Source organism: Boleophthalmus pectinirostris, unplaced genomic scaffold, assembly GCF_026225935.1.
Source record: "Boleophthalmus pectinirostris isolate CB_2022bp ecotype Guang Dong unplaced genomic scaffold, ASM2622593v1 HiC_scaffold_79, whole genome shotgun sequence".
NCBI lineage: Eukaryota > Metazoa > Chordata > Actinopteri > Gobiiformes > Gobiidae > Boleophthalmus > Boleophthalmus pectinirostris.
Window position 1 is genome coordinate 484 of NW_026571512.1, and position 24,517 is coordinate 25,000.

The window sequence follows — 24,517 nt, forward strand, 5'->3', positions numbered from 1 at the left end:
TGAATTCTTGTTCAACAGAAACAAGTGAATTGATTTTTTTTTTTTTTTCCCAAGCTGTTTTTATTTGTGTATTTTTGTTTGTTCAAAAATTAAAATAATTTCTTCAGCAGGTTTCAGACAATAATAAATATACTTACTTACTTCGGTCCTGTTTAAAAATGCAAACATTTTGTGGAGTAGAAAATACAGATATCTGCTCTCAAATGTAGTAAAGTAAAAAGTATTCACTGTAAAATGTGCTTCAGTAAAGTACAGATCCCTAAAATTTATACTTAAGGACATTACTTTGCTACTTTTACTTTGTTACGTTCCTGAACTGCCTGTCTAGCATGTTGGAATTTATTTCCAATACATACTTTTCTGATACAACTTTCTTGATTTATCTAGACTTAGGACTGGCACATATGCCTCAGGCCAAGAGATATGAAAGATCAAACCAGAAACCAAAAATGGTAAGATGGCAAATGCATACCTTGCTTGATGACTTTATCCCTTTTCCTCTGATCATACTCTCTTGGCGCAGGCGGCCTCACAGACTCCAGAGAGAACGGGCTTCTTTTTCCAAACAGATACCAGTAAGAGCCCCCCACCCAAAGGAGCACCCACACGAGGAAGATCACCAGCCACATGACGGAGGAGAGGAGAGAGCTGGTACAACAGACTGATGCAGAGACAGTATTGTGTGCGCTAATAAAGGCCTCAGCAGGCAGTGCCAAAGTCTGAGAGAGGCATGCGCCTGGAAGGTGGCAGTCTTCATTTTACAACATTCCATAAAGATAAAGCACAGGACCTATTTTTCCTCAAATGACTGAGCACAGATTACAGAATAATTCAGCAAACGGTGTGTTCAGAACAAATAATGAGTCATACTTAACATTTTCATAACAGTTTGATAATTGTCTGTTGGTATGTGAGGTTATTGTAGGTTACATCATATAGCCTCTCTCATATAGGCTCGACTCTCTTATCCCAGTAGCTGTAGGTAAATTGGACACTTTTGCTCAATTTTACTTTCTTTCTGAGAACTGTATCTAAAGAAGTTCCCACTACTCATGTGAAGTATTTGCTGCAGCTGATAACCTCTGGTCTTTGGTGAATATGTCTTTGAGACTGTAGAAAACTACATTTTTTACAGGAGATAAAAAATCTTGTGCACATTTTTTTTTTTTTTATGTAATTTTTTTAAACAGTATTTCCTGTCCATTTGTTCAATACATAACTGTGCTTCATTCTACTATTCATCTATTTGGGATCCAGCCTTAATAACCTTAATGTGTAGTGGTAATAATATAAAATAACAAGAACAATAATTGTCATTAAGTAAAAGTTTTTCTTATTATACTTTACTGTAACTTATGTAACTTATGAATATATTCTTATCTATTATTCCATCATCTATATAGTACTTTTACATCAGTACTTCTTATGAATGCATTCTGTTTATGAGGACAACAAGAGTCCAAGAGTCTGGCAGATCACGTCAAAGGTTGTCACATATTTAACTTTTTTCTGATACAAAAAGCGTATGGAGATTAGATTATCTCAATGTATATTTGCTCTTATCTGATAAGGCAATTTAGATAAAGCAGTAATTATGAGGCTGTTACTGTAGACTTTACACAATATGTCCACAACAACTGTGCATCTGACTGGTGTGATCAGGACAGCACCTAATAAAGAGACAATGCACTTTTAAATATGTATTTTGATTTTTCAATAGTTTATTTTTCAGAATGGGAGAGTTGTGTTTAGAAGGAGGCAATTTTCTGTATAAATTGGACTATACTTGAATTTAACCACATAAAAATGGTTCTAAAATTATATATTAGTGTTTAGGACTAAAGTGTCACTGTACCACCCCATCATTTTTTGATGGGGGAGATCTGCCACCTGTTTGTCTCTATTGAGGTGGGTTATTGCTTTGCCTGGAATGTTCCGGAGTATGGCATTAACTTAATTATTATCTAAAACATGTACTTGATCTGTAACTTGGCCTGATGGTGTCACCTGCTTGTGTCCATGGAGTAGATAAGTTTAATGTCATGCTGTGGAACATTTCAAGCAAAGCAAAAAATATACAGAAAGGTTAAAGAGTGCACTTTTATCTGTTATTCTTTTACCTTTTTAGTTGGCCATTACCATTCAACATACATCAAAACTACATTTACTTCCAAAATACTAATAAATAATTGTCTATGTGCCATGTATATATGTTTGGTAATAGTGTCCCTGCCCTAGATCAGACCTTTTGTAAACAGTATTGTGGCTTAAGGTGGTCAGGTGACGACTCACTGTCCTTGTTCCTAGTGACCTGTGTGGTAACAAATCCTATTCTACTCTGTTCTCAGTCATCTAATTTATGCAAGATCATTCCAGATGCCCTGCTCAAAATTTGGCCACTCCTCCCAGAACAGTGCATTTTGTTCCTCATAAACGTTCATTTATCCAGGCTTAAGGTCAGTTCAAAGTGTAAAGTGGCTGTTGTGATAGAATCTTAACCATTATGTTACCACCTATACAAACATGCATAGAATTTACAATGTTGGCACCAAAACTGATAAAATGTCTCTAATAGGTTTAAAAGCTCACAATGGGGGCTGAGGATGAAGCCTTTGCAATGAGATTATAGACTTTGATACAGGAAGCAGTCCCCTACGACCTGCTACACTACAGCTAGCAAATCCTATTATAGGTAAGTACATGCACAAGTCATATGACATTGTACTGTCCTATATGTCACCTTTGTTATTCTTCTACATAAAAACTACAATATTTGTGGTGAAGTGTATAGTATAGTGTATACAGTAAGGACAAGAGAAATAAACAACAAAGACAACAGTTTTGACCACTTTTTGATTAGCTATTTGCATTTAATAACAAACTTTCTTCAACAGTTTTTGTACAATTGATATATTATCTTTAATAAAATACATTTACAGGTTTTTGTTGACTATTTTCCATGCATTCACAGTTAAATCTAAGTTTGTATCCATGAGTGATAAAAAATAGCAGGATGTTTTTTGCCTGTTTGATATATACATTTGTTATGTTACTATGCAGCCTCCCTTGTCTCCCTTGTACGGGTTTTTGTCATCTGGGACTCCCTTGATCAGCATGTCATTGGGAGCCAGGTTCTCCACAAAAGCAATGGTTTCAGCGCAGTTTGCAAGCACCTGTGAGAGGAAAGGTGAGTTATAATTACAGAACAGCAAAATGAAGTATTGTACAGGTAAATCTTACTATAATTTTATGTGGAGATTTTTGGTCATCTAGAATATCACCATGAAAATTAAGTTGTGAAGAGAAATGTATTTTATCTAAGGGATGCGTATTAGGCCTGTGTAATCTCAGTTTAAGCTTGCTTTGATAAATATTTGATAAAACCCTAAATGTATTGACAGTTTTCTTATAGCATTGCATACAAGTTGTTGCAAAAACTGAAATTTTGGCTAAATTCAAAACTCATTATCAAATATTTTACGCATTTGACACATAGAGAAGATGAAATGCATGTCTCTAGTATCTTATAATATTTTGCATTCAATAAATGTATTAAAAATGAAACAGTTTCACTATCAGGATGTAGTTATGAATATATTCTAAAATAACAGTATAACTCACAGGTGTACGGGCTGTGCTGACTTCCTTCTTCAACTGGTCCAACTCCATTTTCAGGATTTCTTTATCTGACATATCCCGAGCCATCCTGACTGCAAAAGAGATAGAGCTTGATTAACCCACAACACAACAACACAAACTTATTATTCCAAAGATTGACAAAATATTACAGCATTTTTACTGATAACTGTAAATATTTTTTCCTTACCTGTTGAATGGCGGGGTCTCCACACACAAGAAAAATTTCTGCTCCTAAGAGCTTGTGTACAGTGTCCCTAGCTCCGGTTTGGTTGTCTCCTCAGATTGTCTGAGTAGAGCTGCTCCACTGCTCCTCATCCCAGCTGATCCTCGCCGTGAGCCTGATGTCACCAATCCCTTGGTAAAAGGATTAAACAATCAACAGCCATTTACCCTCGAACAGGAAGGAAGAGGAAGAGCTGAGATCCTTCTAGATGCACATAGAAACACAACATGATTGGTGGTCCACTGATTCTAGGATGTGATGATGCCATAGACTCAGATGAGGGCAAGAGACAGTTTTTTCTATTGATTACATTGTACTTATCCAAAAGGTGAATGCGTAACTGTTGTTTCTACTTTTGACTAGACCCAAGAACTCATAAGCAAATCAATCATTAAAATCACTAGATACACAATAAGAATAGTAACAAAATAGTAGAATAAATACAAATACAAAAACACAAATAGTGCATTTTTTCCTGTTGTTTATTGTTAAAATAATGTTTGGTTAAATCATATCTTATAGTCAGTTTGTTTTTATAGCTTCATAGATGTTAACATTGTATCAACAATTTAAAGATAGCTTTGGATTGTTGTGACATTTTTATTGATCTGATTATAACTAGTGCAGTGGTTCACAATCAAAGTCTACTTCCTGTCATTTAAGATAGCGTAGCCATAGTCTAAGCCATAGTATAAATTGTTTTTTTTAAATCGTGCATTGAATGTCAAATGCAGGTAGGTTTATGTTTATGGATCAGTAAGTTATCTAATACAGTTCATGTATTACCAATGTTTTTGGTTGTGTTAAAGCTGTGTATTCTGCATTCTCAGCAGATTTCTATAGATACAAATGCTCCATGTGCCCATAGACAGCATTGCCTCTTGTTCTTAATGTTTATCTGTAACTACATTATCTTATATGCTGAATAATGTTTGCTCAGCAGTGGGTTTACAGTATGTTACAGTGGCCTTAAACTCCTCCACTTTATTGACCTTGTGAAAATGAGACGTTGTCCTAAAAGGCTAACCTGTATAAATTAAGCATTAATGATAAAAATATCTATGTATCTAGCCTATCTATCTGTTAAAGTCTGGGCAAATGAATGTCACTTAATGTGCAAATTTTAAAATGCAAATAGAAGTAATTTCATAGCTGCACAGAACCAAGAATACCTAGGCATACCTAGGGCATATGAAATTAGGCATGAAATTAGGGGAAATGTTAAGGATCTCAATAGAAAATATAAATTAATGATGATGTGTTATTGACTTTTCATATGAACTGTGAGACAAACGGTTGATCGTTTGTTAAACCTCGGCAGCACTGGCCTCATAAGCCATTTTCAGGATCTGGGTTAGTCTCATCGGCTGCAGATTAACCTGAGATGTCGTGGTGGATTACCGGCACGTTGGACACACTTTCAGAGAGTGCAAGAAGTAAAAGCACAACTTTCCCTTTCCTTAAATAAAGAGAAAAGTATTATACCTGTCAATATATTCAGGTACTGCATTGCACTATATAACGTTTTTTTTTTTTTTAAATGCAATACAATTTGGCATTTTTCTACAATTACTTCCATGACACAGCCCCTGGAGAAGGAGTTACTATGTTATATAGCCTTTAGATTATGGACTAGTTAAGGCAGTTGCTCAAGAAATAACTAATTACGTGACCTTTACATGTCAGCTCTGCTTTATTTGCACCTCTAGAGGGCAGCATTTGTCCTTCCCACAGTTCTAAATCCCAGTAGCAGAGAGTATGAGAGGTTACAGGGGGATTGTCATTATGATAAAGTATAAAATAAAAGATGGTTTAGGCCTACCACATGACAAAATATAATACCTTTCTATCTACCTGTAAGAAAAGTCCATTATTTCAAGAGCAATGTATATTTCTTACATAAAGACTTTATAGTCGAGTTTCATCTTTCTAAACTTGGCTTTTCTTGTACTCGTACTTTTACAAACTAAAGGGAATTCTGTTTTAATTATCTGGGTAAGAATTAGGCTTGTTATTGAAATTTGAATATTAAATAGTTTTAGTAACTATAACTATTACACATATCATCCAAACTGACACGATAAATAAGATGTCATTGAAGTAAAATGGTAAAACATTAACAACAACAAAATCAACAAAAAAGAAATAAGCTTTTATTTTGAGACGTAAAGGTACTTCCGGTGCACGTCTCCTCTCATCTTCCGCACTGCTGATGAATGAACTGCGACATGGCAGCCCCGAGCAGGAAGCAACTTTTTAGGTTTCTCAGCCAAATGGGAGCCTTCATTTTGACCCGATTTGGGTTTTGGAACTGCTTCAGTATGTTGATGTTGTTTGCTGAACGAGCAGACTCAAAAAGGTAAAAGAAACGAGTGATTTTAGCACTTGGGCTAACATGCTAACAACTGCTATGGCCTGTCAGAACCTGTCAGATATTTGCATGCTGACTGTTAGTTTAGCATCATTAGCAGCACTAACAGGATCGGTTGGTAGTTTGTTTAAAAAGTTAGGGTTGATTTTTAGTTTTATACAAAAGGGAAAGTTGCAGTCCCTGTTTTAGATTAGAATGGCACAGCACTCTGTAATTTAAGATGGGCAAAGTAGGCTATACTATGTAATTATCCATATGCTTTTTGCTTACTTTGTGGAATGGGTGGGCATCTTGCTTAAACAACCCCACCCGCTCAACTATTTATTCTAGTTATACAAACTTTGTCTTGTTGCTCACTTTCACCTAAGTGTTGCATTGACTAACATTGTTTTTTAAAGGTGCATTATGTAGAATACTTGTGTTCTTAGCTATTTTTGAGCTATAAAACCAGCTGTAATTTAATACATGTTAGGTAGAGCTGCTGAATGTCATACTGTGGAACATGTCCATAGAAGTGTACAGGTGACACCCATCCAAAAAGTGACATAGAGCACCTTTAATGTCCCAGTTTAGTTTTATTGTCGTGTTCACAATTTACTTACTGGTAATCACTGTAACTGAATATTACCGAAAATATAATAGAAAGTTAATGTAATGTGTTTGTATTACTTCAAATTACCATTGTGCCTCCTGTTTAAATAAATTTAAATACTGTGTGTACAAAACTACTAGGAGAAATTTTGTATTATATTTGTTGTCTGTATTTTATTATTATGTTTTGCTGTCCACAGAAAACCCGACATCTCAGTGCCATACCTGTACATAGACATGGGAGCTGCAGTGCTGTGTGCCAGTTTCATGTCATTTGGGGTGAAGAGGCGTTGGTTTGCGATGGCCGCTGCAGTTCAACTGGCCATCAGCACCTATGCTTCGTACGTGGGGGAGCAAGTGCACTACAGCGAGTGGCTCAAGGTTGGTCTTTTTGCAAATATATGTTATTTGAGATCAACAGTGGGCAGGTTTGTCTTTATTGTGCCTTTTAAACTCACTTAAAAAATAAAAATGCATGATAATTTCAGTTCCATCACCAGAAGTGGAATAGTGTACAGACAGAGGTGTACCTGACCTGACATTTCATATAGAAAGTGCTGAGTTAGACATATTTTGTTACAATTAAAATGTATATACTTACTAACTTGATTAAAATTTTTCTTTCAACTGTTTGCAGGTGAGAATGTACTCCAGAGCTCTGGCGATCATTGGAGGCTTTTTGGTTTTAGCCAGTGGAGCAGGAGAGGTGTACAGACAGAAACCTCGCACAAGATCCTTACAGTCGACTGGACAGGTCTTCCTTGGTGTATACCTAATTTGCATAGTAAGAAAATTTTTAACATTTTTAATACAACTAATTAAATGAGAGAAGTATTGTTAACTGCTAACACTGAAATTGTTTAGTAATGTCGCAGTCACTTTTGAGAACATTAAAGCAGACCTATTATGCAAAATTTGAAAGCAAGGGGAAGGAATTATAACATGGTTAAACGCTATGAAAAGTCATAGCTTTTAACCATAGTATGGTTGCTTCCTCTTCTCATTTAGAAAAGCTGGTATGAGGAGTTTGTGCAGTAAAAATGTTACAATTATGTTATTATTATTCATTTTGGTTCCAATAGGCAGTAAATGTAGAAACAGTAAAACAAGGATTGTCTGTCCTACTCAGATTGTTTCTTCCAACCTTGTAACTTAAAATCTAACTTCTAATGTGTCCATAATACATTCAAAGCATTACATGGATTCAAGTAATTAAGTTAAAGTTCCTGTTGTACCATTTGTCATCTTAAATATCCAAAATGCTGCAATCTAACATAATTAATCAGCCTTAACAAACACTGAATCATGGCAGTGAAATGATTCTGTTGACCAAATTGCCCAACGTGTTATCAGGGACATTAATGCAGTTCCTTTTTTCCTCCACTAGGTGTACTCCCTGCAGCACAGTAAAGAGGATAAACTGGCGTACCTGAACCACATTGTTGGAGGAGAGCTCACCCTGATGCTTCTGGAGGTGCTGTTTGGTGTGCTAGCTTTGGCATTCCTCTCGGGCTGGTACATTCGATTAGCGGCTCAGATTTTGGCCACCGTCCTTCCTCTGGTCATCCTCCTCATCGACGGTAATCTTGGATACTGGCACCACAGTCGTAAGGTGGAGTTTTGGAACCAGATGAAGCTAATTGGACACAACGTTGGCATTTTTGGGGCAGTGCTCATCTTGGCGACAGATGGGTGAAAATAGAAAATCGCCGTAATTGAACTTTGCACTTGAGATTTGTTGCTTCTCAGGAAAACTGTAATTGCTGAGATAATTTGGTGCCTGTGTCCTAAATGGGAAATTAAAAACACTCTCCCAAGAATCATTTGACGATTCCAATAATTTATTCAAAAGTCATGTTTACATTTGTCTGTTATGCTCTGATATGACAATTATTGATGCTGTTAAATATCTGAAAAAGTGTTAATGTTAGGATTTTTTTTTTTGTCCATGTTTCATCCATCAAAAGCTGTAATCGCCATGATATTGAATTCAGAAAGGGAAAGTTACAACGGTTTGCATTATCGAATGTAAATTATGGCATACATATTTGTGTCTAACATTTATAGTGCGTTAAAATAGATTAAGGCCATGCATCATATTTCTGGCTCATATGCAAGTTAGCAATAATACTGTCTGACTGCTTTGAAACTAGCATTAAGTAAGGCCTAAAAGATCATTTATTGCATGAAATTTAAATCAATCATGTCATATTTTTTGTATTTTTTTATAAACTTAAAATGTCCAGATTGTTACAGTTTGTACTTAAAGTTATTAAAGATGTATTTGCCCAGATGCCTGTCTGACTCCAAATACAATTTTTAAAAAAAAATGTTGTTGCACAATGCTAATCCTCATGTCTTGGATCAGTTTTTTTTATCTTTAATCCTTTTGTCAATAGTGGAGGCCAAAATTTGATTTGGTACAAAACATTTCACTTGATAAAATGGGATGCCACCTCTCCAGCCACTATATATGTCATAGAAATCTGATATAACAATATTCAAATCCCAGAGTACAATATAAACAAAGTATTTACATCACTGTATGTCCTGTAATATTTTATATAATAATAATCATAAAATACTTATCACTATATCTTCTGGCTGCACTGAAACAACAGTGTCTCTGCTTTTTAAAGTTCTACTGCAAGATTACAGTGCAATTAGGCATAAGAATTTGATATTCGACATATTTTAACATCTCCATTATATGAGTGGGAAACTTTTAACATTGCATAATAGTCAGTTTAACAGTGCTTTGCCTGAATTGTTTAACAGTGTGATGTAAACTTACATTGCATTTTATTTTTCATTTCTTGTCTTTTTGTTGCTCAAACACCAAAAACCTCACACTGTTACTGTGATTGCTTCTCCACAGACTTGACCTGTAATCTGCCCTGGTGACGCCACCTGTCTCTTGGGTACTGAATTTGTCAATCTCAAATCTGTTGGAACACTTCAGGCAACGCAAAAATATCTCCATGAAGACAAGCATGGTAGACCATACCTGAAATGGAACATAATGCACCTTTAAAGGTTTACAAAAATGCTGATAAAACAGGGCATTTAGTCATTGTAGTGGATTAAATGACTCCACTTGATACAACAGTTAATACCCAAAGCCTTTCTGTGCAGCCCAAGAATAGTGCTCAAGTGACAGATCACAGCAACTCGATATTTTGTGGTTTCCCTCTTTTGCGTCACCTGCTAATCCCAATCCCACAGCATCTTTCTATGCTTAAAAAGCAATAATTATCATTTATTATGTTTATCTTCATCTGATTCACTTTGACTTTGCTTGTTCTTCTGATTGCGTTCAGCTTTCACCAGTGCCCCGATCACAGCCAGGAGGACAGTGATAGTAATGACCAAAACAGAGACAGTTTCTGCCATGCATAACTGACTGTCCAGAGAGGTTAAAGCGCGCCCTGCCAACTGAAGGGGCCCATGACAGATTATGTCTTTATAATCTACAACCTGTAAATGTTTTACACGCTGGATCTTACCAAAAACACGCTGCAGCTCACAATCACATGTCCAAGGATTTGAGGACAGTTGTAAATGGGTGTTAGCGGTTTGCAGCTCTAAAAATGTCTTAAAACGAATGTGAACTAGTTGGTTGCCATGTAAACTAAGCAAGGTCAGACTTCTCAATGGGGTAAAAGCTTGATTCTCTATTACGGATATGTTGTTGTGGCCAAGATGTAGGATTTGGAGATTCTGCTGCCGACTCAACAAATCATCTACAAGAACATTCAATTTATTTCCTTCCAAGTTGAGGTAGTTGAGATGAGAAAGGCTGTTGAACAATCTGACATCCAAAGAAGTGATCTGGTTGTAACTCAGGTCCAGTTTACGTAGGTTTTCCAGGTCGTGCAGAGAGGTGGGGTCCAGGAGATGCAGGAAGTTGTGGTTAAGACGGAGTTCTTTGAGTGAAAATAGTTTGTGGGAAAAGTCTGGAGGAAGTGTTTTGAGGCGGTTGTAGCTCAAGTCCAAACGTTCCAGAAACTCCAGAGATGACAGAGACTGCAAAGATATGACAATTACATTTGACCAGTTTAGGTTTATCAATAATAAGAGAGACTGTACTTCCGCCTCAGTAGTTTCATTTGCTGAATTTAATCACTAATTTTGCCCCCCCCCTTTTAATCCTTGTTCAGAACTAGTATAGCAGTTGTATAATCCTATTTTATATCTGGCTTAGCCCTTGTTTAGACCTGGTTTAGATCTTTTGTACTGAGGCTTGACTTGATGTAAAGCTTTTGAGAACCACTGGAGTAAACAAAATAAATTAAAGGTTTAGTGTGGATTCCATAGGAGTGGACGGTAAGTAAGAGTAGTAAAGTACAGTACTCAAGTAAAATGTTTTGGTATCTGTACTTTTAAGGTGGATACTTTGTACTTTTACTTCACATCATCTGAGAGCAGGTATCTGCACTTTCATTAGTATTTTTCATTATAGTTTGAGACCTGCTGAAAAGAGTGAGGGATTAATGTTAACACATTCATGAATACGCAAAATATGCAAATTAAAAGAGTATTGAGTATTTTTTTGAACATTTTTGAGTATTTTTATTTAACACAATTGAGTACTTGTTCCACCACTGATGATACAGAATACTAACCAGTGCCTCCCAAAACTATTTAAGATGCCTCCTAAATGAGGAATGTAACCAAGAGACCCAAAACTATATAAGAATTAGTAGTACTGCTTTATAATAACTGTGCCGTAGATTTCCTTAATAAAGCATGTACATTAATACATGACTGTAGATTTGATCAAGCATGATTTAGGCTTTGAAACTACCTAACCCTAACTGCTTTAGTAGGTTTAGTCATTAAGCCTGAAGCATTCTTAATAAACCAAAAGCAAAAGCAAAATGTTATAATGTTGTTACCTAATCAAAAACATACCTTGAGTTGTGTTTTGTTTCATTCACATTTTTGAGTAATCCTTCGTTATTAGCCTGTCTACATCTCCAAAGCTCAAAACACTCCTTTTGATGTCATGTAGTGGTAGTTTTCAAATTGACAGCTACCTTTAACATTTTGTTCAGTAGAGAATGGCAATTCCAGGTCTTAAATCATCCATACACCAGGGTATTTCCTTGTATTACCACACAACATCACAAGCTGGAACAGACTGTTTTATGTTTGAGAGAAGAACTCAAATATGTAGGCTGTGTATGAAACAAAACTCCAGGTATGTTTTTGATGAGGAAACATAATAACATAGATCAGAAAACAGCAGGATATGGGCCCTTCAAGCCAAGTGTAGTTATTAAGTGTTACCAAAATATCACCAAAAAAAAACTTTGAATATATTGACATTCATACCTCTGGCTGTAGAGTCTGGATGCTGTTATTTGAAATGAGCAGGATTTTGAGAGACCACAGACCTCTGAAGGAGCGGCTCTGCACTTGTGTCATCCTGTTCCCGCTCAGATCCAGGAGCCAGGTCCCGTGTGGTATTCCGGACGGGACACTGGCCAGGCCCCGAGACTGACAATCCACCAAATCCGACAACTCGTAACACAGGCAATGACTTGGACACAGCTTAGACCCCACTGTGGCGTGTCCCAATACGACCAGGAGAAATATGACACCAATCATTGCGTAGAAATTGATAAGACTTTCCCCTCACTGCGACTGCAAAGATCAACAAACCACACTAGTGATTTCAGAACATTTCATATGAGCTATAGACATTGAATATTCCTGATTAGAGAGGGATTATGAGCTTAAAATGACCAACCCCGAGACCATGACCTTATCAGGGGAAATGGACCTCAGTTTGGACCCAATCCCAAAATGAGGATTTGGATTGCAGTTGCATCACATTACATAAGCATCAATGGATTTTGTAAAGTCATCATGTTAAGTCAAAATAATAATTGAAAAAATACTTAAGATAAGATCACATTTTGCATTAAAAAATGACTGTGAATTTCACTACATACTGTACTGTTAAACAATTTAAGCAACCCAAGTAACCAAATATTAACTTAGTAGCAAATTAAAATGGCTATGATCAGCTCAAAACCAGCAGTAGAAGTAACAAATATCTTAAATCAAACTGTAGGAAAAAAACTACCTGAGATGAACTCCCATTAATCCAAAATCCTTTCAAACCCAAGCTCTATCCTTACTTTTTGCAACATAAAATGAAACGTATCCACATAGCATCTCAAAACATTGAAATAAAAGTCACCATTCACACAGCTTTAGAGAAACCAGAGGCTTAAAGCATTTAAATTATTAATGTGAGTGACAGGCAACATGACCTGTAATTACAAGGAGCCGACACAATAAAGCTGCCGTACATTCCCTCCAATAAGAAACTGTAGCACCAAGTTACACAAGAACTGGCCAGACACTTCAGGACAATGAAAAGATCAACTCTTAGGGACAAAAACACAAACTCAGATGTCAATATTCATTCAAAATACAAAAATGAGGTTTGAAATAAAAACGTCTGCAAAACTTATAAAGAGCCCTTCAAGAAGTTGTTGAAATTACAGCATTACAGTCAGAATTTTTGTTACTTTTATTTTAGAAAATGTCCTTTAAAGTGTGGCGTTTCAAGTCACATTTTGTTTTAAAATACAGAAAATACAGACAGTAGAACATGGATACAGCAAAAAAAGGAAACAATGACAGAAAATAAAGCTAACAAGCCTTTCTGACTGCTCTAGTTTTCTCTTTTTGAAATGGACCTGAAGGCAAAGGAAGGAGGGCGGAAAAGAAAAGGCGTCAGGGAGAGGGGGAGGAATGGGGCAGATGAGACAAGTTAGTCAAGGAAACTATGGTGGCTTTATGGTTCATGTTTAAATTATTCTTTATAAAGTCTAATTTAAGATTTTAATCCTCTTTCTTTTTTGTCTTTTTCATTTATTGGTATTTTGATCTTCAGGATCCAGGGCCCTCAGTGCTCCCCCTTGTGGTCTCAGACTGAGGACAAGGAATGCCGACTTGGTCTGGCAGTGGGAACAGGACGCCTCATCGCCTCCCGGCCGAGCCGCACTGCCGACTCAAGAAGATAAAGTGGAGTCCTTCTGTGTTTGCTGTGCTTGTGAACGTTGCATGGACTTCTGACTTTCCAAGTCTCTAAAATGTTTCTCAACCTGTGGACACAGATCACCAGGGATTAAAGGTCACTCTGATACTAAATATCAAGAGATAACAGTGTTTTCAAAGGTTAGATATTCAAACAAAACTGTAGATAACCACAAATAAATCCTTTCATTGAATCTGATCAATTGACACAGCCCTAAATAAACATGTAGTGAGTAAGAGATAACATACAGGCCTGGTTATATATTGTATATATTTATATAGCTGTACCCAAATACAAACGTAAAATACATGTGAGACACTAGACATTTTACGTAATGAGCTTGGTTTTCTGCCACTGTGTCAAGAAAAATGTTATAAGCAGCTTTGGCCAAAAACACATTAATTAAGTGTCCACTGTCCCAGAATCCAGCTGCTCTCTTAATCTTTATGTCTGTGGTTTAGAGAAAGGACAACTTGGGACAACTCCCAGCTTATAAGTATTAAGCATCTAATACCAAGTGTCAATGTGGCATCATTACTAATATCCAACACTAAACATTGTCAAGTTGTACAATAAATTATCTTTGGATCCAGTAGCCACATGTTTCAGTCCAATAATACGCATCACACATTGACCACATATAAAAAATACCAAGCAGCTGTGCAGAGGTATTGCTGGAATTCAGACTGGAGCAAATGGCATTGTTAATTTGCAGATTGTGGACAGTTAGAGTGAGGACACAGATGGACACTTTTGGCTCTTACTCTCCTCAAACTGCCCTGACACTGATCTGCTGACCCTACCTAACCAGTCCTCCTGTTAAACTGCACTGAGACTTTGACTGAGACACAAAAGCCACTGAGAAGCGCAGTGTAAATTGATGCTGCAGCGGAACTTGAATTTCAATAAAGTATCTCTCTCTCTCAGGTTCAAATTGTGTTCATTTATTCTTTGGATTTTCCATATGATCAACTCAGGGAAAGACCTCCAGTGCCCCAGCTGAGACTGAGATAAGTTCATTGATGAATCTGAGACCAACAAACATATACCGTAGTAATCTGCTGTACTTACTATTTTGCGTACATGACTTAAAGCGCTTCCCTCTTTGCCCTTGCAGTTCTCGACCTGGTAAGGCGGTGAGATTACGACGTCGTCCATCACAATAATGTTCTTCTCCTGCCATTTACAGTCTTTGATGCTGTCGAGAAAAATAAAACAAAACATATAAAAACGATTAAAGTCTGCAAACTAAGGATACAATCTGAAAGGTGTAGCTATGTCTAAAAATTGACAAGATAGTTTAGGCTCAAATTGCAAAGCTGTACGGCCATTATTCTCAAAATTACAAAAGTGAAATAACAGCCTATAGAGCATAAAAAGCAAGAAAAGCAGGAGCCAAGACCAGGGCTGCACAATTTATCAAAATCAAAATCACTATGAGTTGGCAGAATTATCAAAAAGCAAAAACTTTTTTTATTTATATAGTGCTTTTCTAAACACTCAAAGACACTGTACAAAGAACACAATTATAAAGAGGACATCTAAAAAAAACAAAGTAATAAAAATAACTAATTATTTAGATAAGCGGAATATTTTGTTTTGATAGAAGAAATGTAATACCAGTAGTTTAGACTTCTATAAACATGTTGTGAAATTCATGGGATTCTTGTAATAGTTTATCAGATCGTATTTCAGTCTTCAGACTCTTGTGAGCTTTAAGTCTATGTTAGAACGTTGTTACCTCATCAAAAAAAGTGCCTGGAGTCGTGTTTTGTTTCATTCACAAATGTTTAAGTAACCCTTTATTATTAGTTGGGCGTCATGAAACAGCAGTTTTCAAGTTAACAGCTACTTTTTGTTCAGCAGATTGGAAATTCCAGGGCTGAAATTATCCAAATGATTCTAGTGAAGATTTATGGAGTTTAAAAGCGTAGGAGCATTTCCTGTATTACTCCATGACATGACAAGGTAAAACTCAGCCTAAATATGCAGGGTTTATGTGTTAAACATGTGTGAATGGAGCAAAACACAACTCTGGGTATGTTTTTCATGAGGAAACAACATTATATTATAGATCAGAAAAGAGCATAATATGGGCACTATAAACTAATTCCAAATCAAATGGTTATTACATTTTAATTACAAAATTGTGAAGCCAAAGCAAAGACAAATCTGTCAAAATGCACAGAGCAAATAAGTATGTATTATGATAATGTAAAATGTAGGTAAATGCATCTAACTATAAACCTTTCTTATACAAAATACATCACTATTTAAAAAAAAAAAAGTTGAAGTTTAAATTCAGGGTCACATGTCACAGAGCACTCAACATGTCCGGGTCATTTATTTGAACGATAATGACTCACGTTTTGTGAATAGTCTGGAATAGCTGTTGGCCCTCTGCAGAAACCCCAGCACTGATTGCATAGGCTTGGGACAGCTTGTCCTCCTTTTCCGTCCGTGCTCGATTGGCAAGCTGCAAAAGAGAGCAGAAAACCAATGTTGAGCATAAATTATCCGTCGAGCAAGCAAAAAGGCAAAAGGATTTATACATATTGAATCAGCAAAGAAGGTAAATATATAGAGTTATGAATTAAATACTATGCGTCGTATATTGAGGGAGATTTTATGTATGTTTTCTTTGAGGAACATTTTTGATAAGTTTATGACAAAAGTTGACACATATCTTGATTCATCTCAGTTTCAGAACCACTTTACTTATTAAAATTCAGTGCCCAGAAGCAAGTAAAACGAAAGCCTTATCCAGCCTTCTGGTCATGTAAATGCATGAGACAGACTTGAAAGTAGGGGTGCAGTCTTTTAGTCAATTAATCTGTTCAAGTCCTCTTAGTCTTGGATAATATTACACAATAATACAATAATACATCCACAACTAATTATTTTATCAGTAGTACAAAGGATTTATATGCACAACAGCAGAAAGAATACATGGAGTAAGTTAGCTGGAGTTTAGGGGGTGACTACACAGTTTTACTAATATGAAGATGCTGTCCACTAGCACTTCTCTATATAAATAATTGTTTTTACATGAGATTCTATTAACTTTGAGAGCTTTCATCAACGCCATGTCTTCTTTTAGTCGCTCAATGCTCAAAACAGTCAACTAAGAATTTCTTTACATCAACTACACCCCTATATGAAACTCAACCCCATTCACAGCTCAGAGAACAGGATATGACTAAGTCTGCCCATATGTTCAGTTTCATTATTAAGTCACACACTTGTTACCTTTGGTGCGATCGACAAAAGAAAATTATCTAAACATTAACAGGCAATTTGTCAACTGAGCCACAAATCCATAAATGCTGGGATAAGGAAGTGGAAGTATTGATAACCACTTACCTTGCTAACATTCAGAGATGCTAGAGGAGGAGGGGTCTCAGTGCGGTCATTTATTATGTCCACATCAGAAACATAGGCTAAGTTGATCAGGATGACGTCATTGAGGTTTGGCTTACCGCTGGAGGAAGCACATTCTTTGGGAAAATAGGGTTAAGGTGCAATAAGTACAAAAAGTGACACTAAAATCAGACTAAAACTTCAAAACTTATATAATAAACTTCAAACCTTATATAATAAAGAAGAAATAGTGGTGAACAGTAACAGGGCAGTACCAGTTACAGAAGTAAGTATGAGAAATGCTGCCACCAAAGGATGACTGAAGACGCTATGAGTGGCAATTAGGTTTAGGCAGATAAAGTTTGGATAATATTATGAATGTATGAACATATAACTCATAATAAATGCTACAAAAAGAGATGTAAGTTTACATTTCTCAGATATTTAAACCTCAACTGAAAAACTTGTTCTCACAGTATATCGCCAGAATATTGTAATCGTGATTCTCTAAAACCGTACACAGCATCTCCCATTAACACAGAAGACTATGGTGGCCCCTCATAATTCAATTTTCACCCCCATAGTCTTAAAACTAGCTGAGCAAAAAGTGGGAAAACTAAATGCTCACTAGAGACTATACGTGACATTTATACACCAATATATTGTATTAAATAAAATGATTCAAATGCAGATCACTTGTGCCACCAATCCTGCGGGAAACACTGAATACATACACATTTTTGTCACTCCTAAAGGCAGTATTGGGATAGAATATAAGATCTGTCAGACATTATACACTAACGTAAATACTAGTTAAACCAAAAGCAAACTGTGCATTAAAAGATAGTTTACACATGATGGTGTGGCGTTTTTCAGAGCTACGGACAAGCAGCATATCCTGTCAAACTTGCTATATGACTACAGTACGAAACCATTAGTGCACCACGAAACATCACTAAATCATATCAAGTCTCCATCCTTCTGCAAACCGCCTATATTTGCACTGTTACAAATTATTATTAAAACCAGTTTTCCATAATCTCAATCTTACACCGCATGACAAATTTATCAACATTAGAAATAGCAAGGGTTTTAGCTGTCATAATGGCTCTACATTTAGCCATACATAGGGTAACCAGAATTTCAAAAATAAAAAACTGGGACATCCCTGCTATTTTGGTGGTTGGCAATAATAAAACTGAAACGAGTGTGTAATTATTATGCAGAGACCATTCATGACTAACAGGTGAGTCAGTATAGTCAGTATTCTTTGTATTTTGGTCATTTTTAAGCAGCTTTTCTATATTTTACCTAACAAAAAATGACAATTTATGCATCTCTTTACAGTTGGCATGTATCAAATTGGTCAAAAATAGGGACACTTGTTGTATAAAACTGGGACAAATCAATGGTTTTGGATAAATCTGCTGGGACAGGGGACACAAGGCTCAAAACTGGGACTGTCCCGGGTAAAAAGGTATGTCTGGTGGTCACCCTACCATACGAGATGCAACACGAGTAACCAGCATGCTGCCTTGATGTCATTTTCATTCAGCACACCCACGTTCATTCATTCATTCACTGGAGTAGGCATTTCTGACCATGGGTGTAACACAGCTAGGGATGCTCCTGATCTTTTAGAGGCTTATTGAGTGGCTATTTGATACATGTAAATACAGAGCACATCTATAAATAAACGGTGATAATACGTTTCGGATTCGTAAACAAAAACACATCCCGGGTTTGGGGCGGTGGGGAGACGATGCCTGACCACTGAGGCTACCGAAACTTAGCACGTTAGCCGCTAGCAGCAACTTGGTAGTAGTGTGGACGGCTAATCGGCGTTCATTCATCTTTAGCCTGTAGCCAAAATAGCTAGCATTCCGGGGAGTCCTTACCAAATGGCTGTGTGACATTGGGAGATACGCGGTTAAAACAACAAGACGGGGAAATGTCAGGAAGGTCGCAGGCTAGCAGCGATTTGTGCCTGTTGAGAACACCCAGCCATGATGCCTTACTGGGATCCGCTGCCAGATAGTGATCCATGTTGAGATCTGGCAATACAATGAGCTGATTCAAAACACATGCACTCCCTAGCACACTGGGGGAACCCGTGAAATAACCCCGCGACCACCCCGAAGCAAACACAAGCGCCGCATACAAGATCAACACGTGTTTTAGGGGAAATACTCTAAAAAGGACAAAGATATCCAACTCTGCTGCCAGCAATTACGCCTGCGCGGACCACTATTTGACACACACTCGGTTACCCTACAGGCCCTTGCAGCCAGGCAGGCCAGCGAGCCATCCGCAGCGCCACCAAACAAAGGATACTCAGAGTTAACATCTTGGACTGGTAATCAAACGCGACCACTTCTCCATTAAGTCGTTGGCCCAAGCAGGTGAGGCAAGAGACATGGCTCCCGACGCTGAAATACTCCCCCGGTCCAGGAGCCGCCATCTTCTCCGCCAGGAAACCGGAGCGCCTGCCTCACGTAAAGCGACGCGATGGCGTATTCAACCGAAGCTGGGCGTGTCGTCGCAATGTCGTAGAATAAAACTAGAGTGACTATCGCCATGGTAATCAACGCAGCGGTTCCCTACTTTTTTTGTCCCGAGTATCTTTTAAGTACGTTTAATTATTTAGTACTCAAATAAATCTGTTTTACTATTGTATATTGTGAATTACTGCGTTATAGTTTCTTGTTTTATGATAGTAATGACCAAAATCATCCAAAACATTCTTAAGTATGTATTAAAAACAAAAATTAAAAAAATAAAATAAATAAAAAATAGTCCTTTAGGCTTTTTTTTTTTTTTTTTTTTTTTAATTTACTGTATTTGTACTTTATCAAATACCCATATTCAACTATTATGATGTCAACAAAGCCTATAAATAAATAAATAAATAAATAAATACATAAATAAATTATGAATAAAGATTATTATTAGTAGTATCATTTAAGTTACCAATGGATGTGCCCTTGACACAGTTTATTATTAACATGCAAACATACTATCTCTGTATTAATATTAATTTCTTTCAGTTGAGTAAAACCAGTCCTGAGTTCCCCGCATTACTGGGACTACAAAACTACCATTATTAGTCCATTTAAATTTCTTTAATCAACTAAATTTCTGGCCGTTTTCATATTATTTTCGACAACTTAGCTCTTCTAACAGTCACAAGATGTCCGCAACAAATGCCACGACCTTAGAAGCCATGGCAACAATATCCAGGGTATCTCTAGCTCTATTTATAACACATTGATGTCGTTGGACGTTGTTTTAGGGTTACCTCAAATCCACCTTTTAATTAATTATACTTTAACTACACGCTGACAAATTCTAGCATCCAATGATAAGAATATAATGTTTTCGCCGGGTTTAATAAAACTATAGTTATTTCACAGGTTTGACCATTTTAATATTTGACCGCAGTTTAACCGTTAGAATTGCTCCCTCTAGTGGACAGCGTAGGTCAGGACACAGCGGTTTCCTCAGGACAACATCATCCACCTCCTCCTCTTCTTCTTAACCCGAGGAACTGTGTCTCTGATGTTCCCACGTTTGTCAACTTTAACGTGACTGTTCTTTAGACATGGACATCATTCATAGAAACGGCATTTGGATGGCGGAAACTCTCCAGCAGGGGACGAAGAGTTATGAAAACTTCTGGCTTGTCTTGTCACATCTGGGAGATCCAAAAGCTGCATTTCTTCTTGTCTTTCCTTTCACGTATTTCATCAGCAAACGAGTGGGCATTGCGGTGGTTTGGGTGGCAGCTATTTCCGAGTGGCTCAACGTGGTGTTCAAATGGTAACGACATGATTTGACATTGTTTGTTATTTATTTTTTATCTTTCATTTTGAAGATGCAAGGTTGTTATCACCGTTCGGCTTGTTCGTCTGCTGCAAAGGCGTTTAATTGTTACTTTAGCAAAATGCTTGTCTTTATGTGTTGCATTTTTCATATTTTATGTGCAAAAAAGGCTAATAAGTTTTCGTAAACGTTACCACTTCCGGGAGATGTTCTTCTTCTCGGATCCGTGTGAAACAGAGGCAATGCGGAACCTTTGTATTTAAAGCTAAATCCAAACTCGTGATATTCATTTTTTATAACACACTAGTCCACGAGCTAAAATAAAATCTGTTTTAATCTCCAATGCTTTCTATTTATTGTCTAAAATATAGCAATCTAAATTTTTAAAGGTGTACTATAAAACTATGAAAATAAAGGTCGTTTTTATTAAACTTAAAAGTAGCATATCTCCCTTATTTCTCAACCAAATTTTGTGATCATGGTGTGATTTTTTGTGTGATTTCAAGCTCTATCTAATTAGAGTAAATTGAAATTAGTTTTTTATTATTAGTTTAAGTAACTTAATTTTTTTTTTTGCAACATACCTACTATGAAACTTTTTGATGTAGTTTCTGACACCTGCAGATCTCCATGAAGATGTTATCGCTAAACTATTTTGCATTTATTCAGTGACCTTGAAAGAAATGTGGTCTAACTGTGTGCGGGCTCACCTCTCCATAGATCTGACCTGTAACTTAGATCGGTGGCATCAGCTTTTTGTCTCCATGGAGATAGATATATTGAATTTCATTACAAAGCAAAAGTGACATGGTGCAGCTTTAATTACTTTTCATCTCTGTCTAACTGACTGTATGTGTAATGTTTTACTCAGGATGCTGTTTGGAGAACGCCCATTTTGGTGGATCGGTGAAAACGAGCTCATAACCAAAGTGCACCAGTTTCCCTCCACCTGTGAGACTGGGCCAGGTAAAAAAAAAAAAAAAACTGTACAATAATATTATGCACTATACGGTCTGCTCATTACACAGTTTGATGCTCCACTCCACAGGTAGCCCATCAGGTCATGCAATGATCACTGCTGCCGTCTGGTGGGTTGTGATTACTGCAGTGAGCAAGTTCATTTACGCGAAGACCAACAGGTATTTCCCAAGTATTATTCATAATGTAACAACACTGAGTTTTGTACAATATATACTGTATACTCCACAAGTCAAAACTTTGGACTCACCCTTTCATTCATTGTTTTTTCTCTGTATTTACTACTTTCTACATTTGATATATACACAGAAGACATCAAATATATGAAGTAAGATATATGGAATTATGTAGCAAAGGGGAAAAAAAAGTTACTATTTTGTATATCTATATATGCTATAACCAAATCTTCAAATTATCCAACCTTTGCTTTGAGTTACTGAGTGAGAGAGTGTGTCTTCTCCATAGTTTAACCATCTCCTCTGTTTGTTTTCAGTGTTGTACTCACATCTGTCCCGTACCTGCTCTATGCCGCTTTGCTCGTTGTCGTTGGACTCTCCAGGATTTACATTCTGGCTCATTTTCCTCATCAGGTTTTCGCTGGAGCCTTTACAGGTCAGAAAGCAAGTTTAGCTCATAGACACATATACAAAGCTGTGGTCTAGTTAAAGTATATATGGAAGATTTGGCTGAAGATCTTACTAAAAATCTTGCTTAGTTAAAAAAAAAAGAAAAGAAAATTGGTGAAGATTATTATTTTATTTCCTATGGCATACATAGCCATAACCATTACCAAGCAACCATAATATTAACAAGGGCCAAATTTACACAATAGTTAATAGATAGACAAAAAAATTGCTTTATTGTGTTAGAAAAATTTAAATCTGTCATATTCCAGCTCCTGTATTTGTCATGTACAATAGAAACATGTATTCATAAGTGTGTTTTTGTTCAGGCGTGATCCTTGGAGTTGTTCTGGGTAAAACCATTCCTGAAGGGCGCCCCCTGCTGTTTTTCTTCAAAATGAGCTTTGGTCTTCTGATAAGTGCCGTCCTGATTAATCTTGCACTGCAGGAGATAGGAATTAACCTCTCTTGGTGAGTGTTTAAAGGGAACGTATTATGTAAAGTCAGCTTTTATGATCTATTAACCATGTTGTAACAATGTTCACTCACTTTTAGCTATTCAAAGTTGTTTTTAGATTGATTCATGCAATTTTGAGTAATCTTGTATCATCCTGTATTTGAGGCTTGAGTGCTCAGAAAGTTCCAGCTTTCACATACCCCCTATTCTCGCCTACTTTTCTGTACCTACTTATTATTCAAAAAAGTGTAAATGACTCTCTGCTTGTTTATAATATCAGTTTATAATACTAAATACCCAAACATTCATACAGTGTTTGTTCTTGCAATGAAAAAGCCACACATTGATTGATTTATTGAGTTAATCCTCTCTCCCACAGGTCTATTGCTCTGGCTAAGAAGTGGTGTAGTCGCCCAGAGTGGATCAGACTGGACACCGCCCCCTTCTCGTCTATAACCCGGGACTGTGGGGCTCTGCTGGGCTTGGGACTGGCACAAAGCTGGAGGCCAGCGGGGTTTTCTATGCCTTTAGCCCCCCGAGCTTTGTCCTTGGCCTTCTCCTCTATGGGGTTGTACCATGTTCACCGCCTGCCCCTGCCCGTCAAACCACAGCTCCTCTTCTATAGTCTTTTCTTTGTTAAGTTTGTGATTGTGCCTCCACTGGTCATGGTACTAGTGCCTGGAGCAGTCCACTTTTTCACAAACAAAAGAAAGAGAGATTAGATGCAAAAAAAAACAACAACTAAAAAGCATTGTACTGGTTCTTATTGGTACTCGTTTTTTAAGTTGATATAATTTCAATACTACAGTTGTTTGTGTTTACACTGATTTTCAGTTCAGGGTTCATTTTGTTAGAATTCATTCCATGTGCTGCCTGCAATCAGTGAGAATACATTGTGAGATGTTTACTTTCCTCAGTGAATGTTATGTGTTTTAAATCAAGTATTTTTGCACTACTCAGTGTCTTTAGATACAGTTAGAGCTGAAAATTATATGCTTTTCCAATATTGTGACGTGACTGTGAAAACAGCGCCATCTATTGTTTGTCAACCCACAGCTCAACGGTTGCACTTTATACAAAACACTGTAACAGCATTCCATGATTTAAGAATGATTTTAAAGATTAATGCTGAGCGAGTGGATCATATTTGTGTTCAAAATCCTATTTTACCAAATGTGTTCGAATGAAATATAAAGCCTGTATTTTGTTACTTAATAAATTAATAAAACGCACATGCACGGTGTGTTTCAGTTGGTAACCATTTATAAATGTTATTTTTCCAATACATATGTTTGACTGTACAGATTACAATCAGTTATCATGAGATAAAAACACATTCTTTTTATTGTTTTTAATTAAACTTTTAGTCACAGCGATCTGAAAGCTCACATTTACA

General features: G+C 36.7%; 5 protein-coding genes and 1 long non-coding RNA gene across 7 annotated transcripts; 2 read left to right on the top strand and 4 right to left on the bottom strand.

Moving 5' to 3' along the window:
• Positions 1–3,044: 3,044 nt before the first annotated feature.
• Positions 3,045–7,486, bottom strand: gngt2b (guanine nucleotide binding protein (G protein), gamma transducing activity polypeptide 2b). Its single transcript, XM_020918096.2, has 4 exons — positions 7,430–7,486; positions 3,827–3,993; positions 3,622–3,710; positions 3,045–3,173 (listed from the first exon to the last, which is right to left on the bottom strand). The coding sequence occupies exons 3-4, from the start codon at positions 3,703–3,705 to the stop codon at positions 3,045–3,047; spliced, it is 213 nt and encodes a 70-aa protein (XP_020773755.1). The 5' UTR covers positions 3,706–3,710; positions 3,827–3,993; positions 7,430–7,486.
• On the top strand, positions 6,054–9,117 carry tmem101 (transmembrane protein 101). Its single transcript, XM_020918296.2, has 4 exons — positions 6,054–6,221; positions 7,025–7,205; positions 7,462–7,608; positions 8,212–9,117. The coding sequence occupies exons 1-4, from the start codon at positions 6,079–6,081 to the stop codon at positions 8,518–8,520; spliced, it is 780 nt and encodes a 259-aa protein (XP_020773955.1). The 5' UTR covers positions 6,054–6,078; the 3' UTR covers positions 8,521–9,117.
• Positions 9,118–9,222: 105 nt separating this feature from the next.
• On the bottom strand, positions 9,223–13,199 carry LOC110154337 (slit homolog 2 protein). 2 transcript variants are annotated; one of them, XM_020918329.2, is made up of 2 exons: positions 12,162–13,199; positions 9,223–10,850 (listed from the first exon to the last, which is right to left on the bottom strand). In XM_020918329.2, the coding sequence occupies exons 1-2, from the start codon at positions 12,435–12,437 to the stop codon at positions 10,080–10,082; spliced, it is 1,047 nt and encodes a 348-aa protein (XP_020773988.2). In that variant the 5' UTR covers positions 12,438–13,199; the 3' UTR covers positions 9,223–10,079. The 2 variants fall into 2 exon arrangements, 1 of the variants encoding a protein (XP_020773988.2); XR_008633630.1 differs by lacking the exon at positions 12,162–13,199 and adding an exon at positions 11,739–12,042 and having other exon boundaries at positions 10,713–10,850.
• A 148-nt stretch (positions 13,200–13,347) lies between these two features.
• On the bottom strand, positions 13,348–19,739 carry lsm12b (LSM12 homolog b). The gene is made up of 5 exons (XM_020918317.2): positions 19,576–19,739; positions 17,245–17,378; positions 16,248–16,357; positions 14,953–15,079; positions 13,348–13,948 (listed from the first exon to the last, which is right to left on the bottom strand). The coding sequence occupies exons 1-5, from the start codon at positions 19,700–19,702 to the stop codon at positions 13,856–13,858; spliced, it is 591 nt and encodes a 196-aa protein (XP_020773976.1). The 5' UTR covers positions 19,703–19,739; the 3' UTR covers positions 13,348–13,855.
• Positions 19,740–20,496: 757 nt separating this feature from the next.
• On the top strand, positions 20,497–24,353 carry g6pc3 (glucose-6-phosphatase catalytic subunit 3). The gene is made up of 6 exons (XM_055165471.1): positions 20,497–21,060; positions 21,935–22,029; positions 22,112–22,202; positions 22,535–22,653; positions 22,994–23,135; positions 23,501–24,353. Exons 1-6 carry the CDS (start codon positions 20,843–20,845, stop codon positions 23,841–23,843), a joined length of 1,008 nt encoding a protein of 335 aa, XP_055021446.1. The 5' UTR covers positions 20,497–20,842; the 3' UTR covers positions 23,844–24,353.
• On the bottom strand, positions 20,644–21,352 carry LOC129412254 (uncharacterized). Its single transcript, XR_008633631.1, has 2 exons — positions 21,258–21,352; positions 20,644–21,152 (listed from the first exon to the last, which is right to left on the bottom strand). It is a non-coding gene; the product is annotated as an uncharacterized LOC129412254 (long non-coding RNA).
• Positions 24,354–24,517: the final 164 nt, after the last annotated feature.

Bases quoted from the DNA above. Each gene is read 5' to 3' on its own strand.
- gngt2b (XM_020918096.2), bottom strand. From the start codon at position 3,705: ATGGCTCGGGATATGTCAGATAAAGAAATCCTGAAAATGGAGTTGGAC. The intron at 3,174-3,621 runs GTGAGTTATACT...TTCCTCTCACAG, and splicing joins TCAGCACAGCCCGTACACCT to GTGCTTGCAAACTGCGCTGA.
- tmem101 (XM_020918296.2), top strand. From the start codon at position 6,079: ATGAACTGCGACATGGCAGCCCCGAGCAGGAAGCAACTTTTTAGGTTT. The intron at 6,222-7,024 runs GTAAAAGAAACG...TGCTGTCCACAG, and splicing joins GAACGAGCAGACTCAAAAAG to AAAACCCGACATCTCAGTGC. The intron at 7,609-8,211 runs GTAAGAAAATTT...TTCCTCCACTAG, and splicing joins GTGTATACCTAATTTGCATA to GTGTACTCCCTGCAGCACAG.
- LOC110154337 (XM_020918329.2), bottom strand. From the start codon at position 12,437: ATGATTGGTGTCATATTTCTCCTGGTCGTATTGGGACACGCCACAGTG. The intron at 10,851-12,161 runs GTATGAATGTCA...ATATCTTTGCAG, and splicing joins TCCAGACTCTACAGCCAGAG to TCTCTGTCATCTCTGGAGTT.
- lsm12b (XM_020918317.2), bottom strand. From the start codon at position 19,702: ATGGCGGCTCCTGGACCGGGGGAGTATTTCAGCGTCGGGAGCCATGTC. The intron at 16,358-17,244 runs GTAAGTGGTTAT...TCTCTTTTGCAG, and splicing joins CATCTCTGAATGTTAGCAAG to CTTGCCAATCGAGCACGGAC. The intron at 15,080-16,247 runs GTGAGTCATTAT...TTTTCTCGACAG, and splicing joins TTCCAGACTATTCACAAAAC to CATCAAAGACTGTAAATGGC.
- g6pc3 (XM_055165471.1), top strand. From the start codon at position 20,843: ATGGACATCATTCATAGAAACGGCATTTGGATGGCGGAAACTCTCCAG. The intron at 21,061-21,934 runs GTAACGACATGA...TGTTTTACTCAG, and splicing joins CTCAACGTGGTGTTCAAATG to GATGCTGTTTGGAGAACGCC. The intron at 22,654-22,993 runs GTCAGAAAGCAA...GTTTTTGTTCAG, and splicing joins TTTCGCTGGAGCCTTTACAG to GCGTGATCCTTGGAGTTGTT.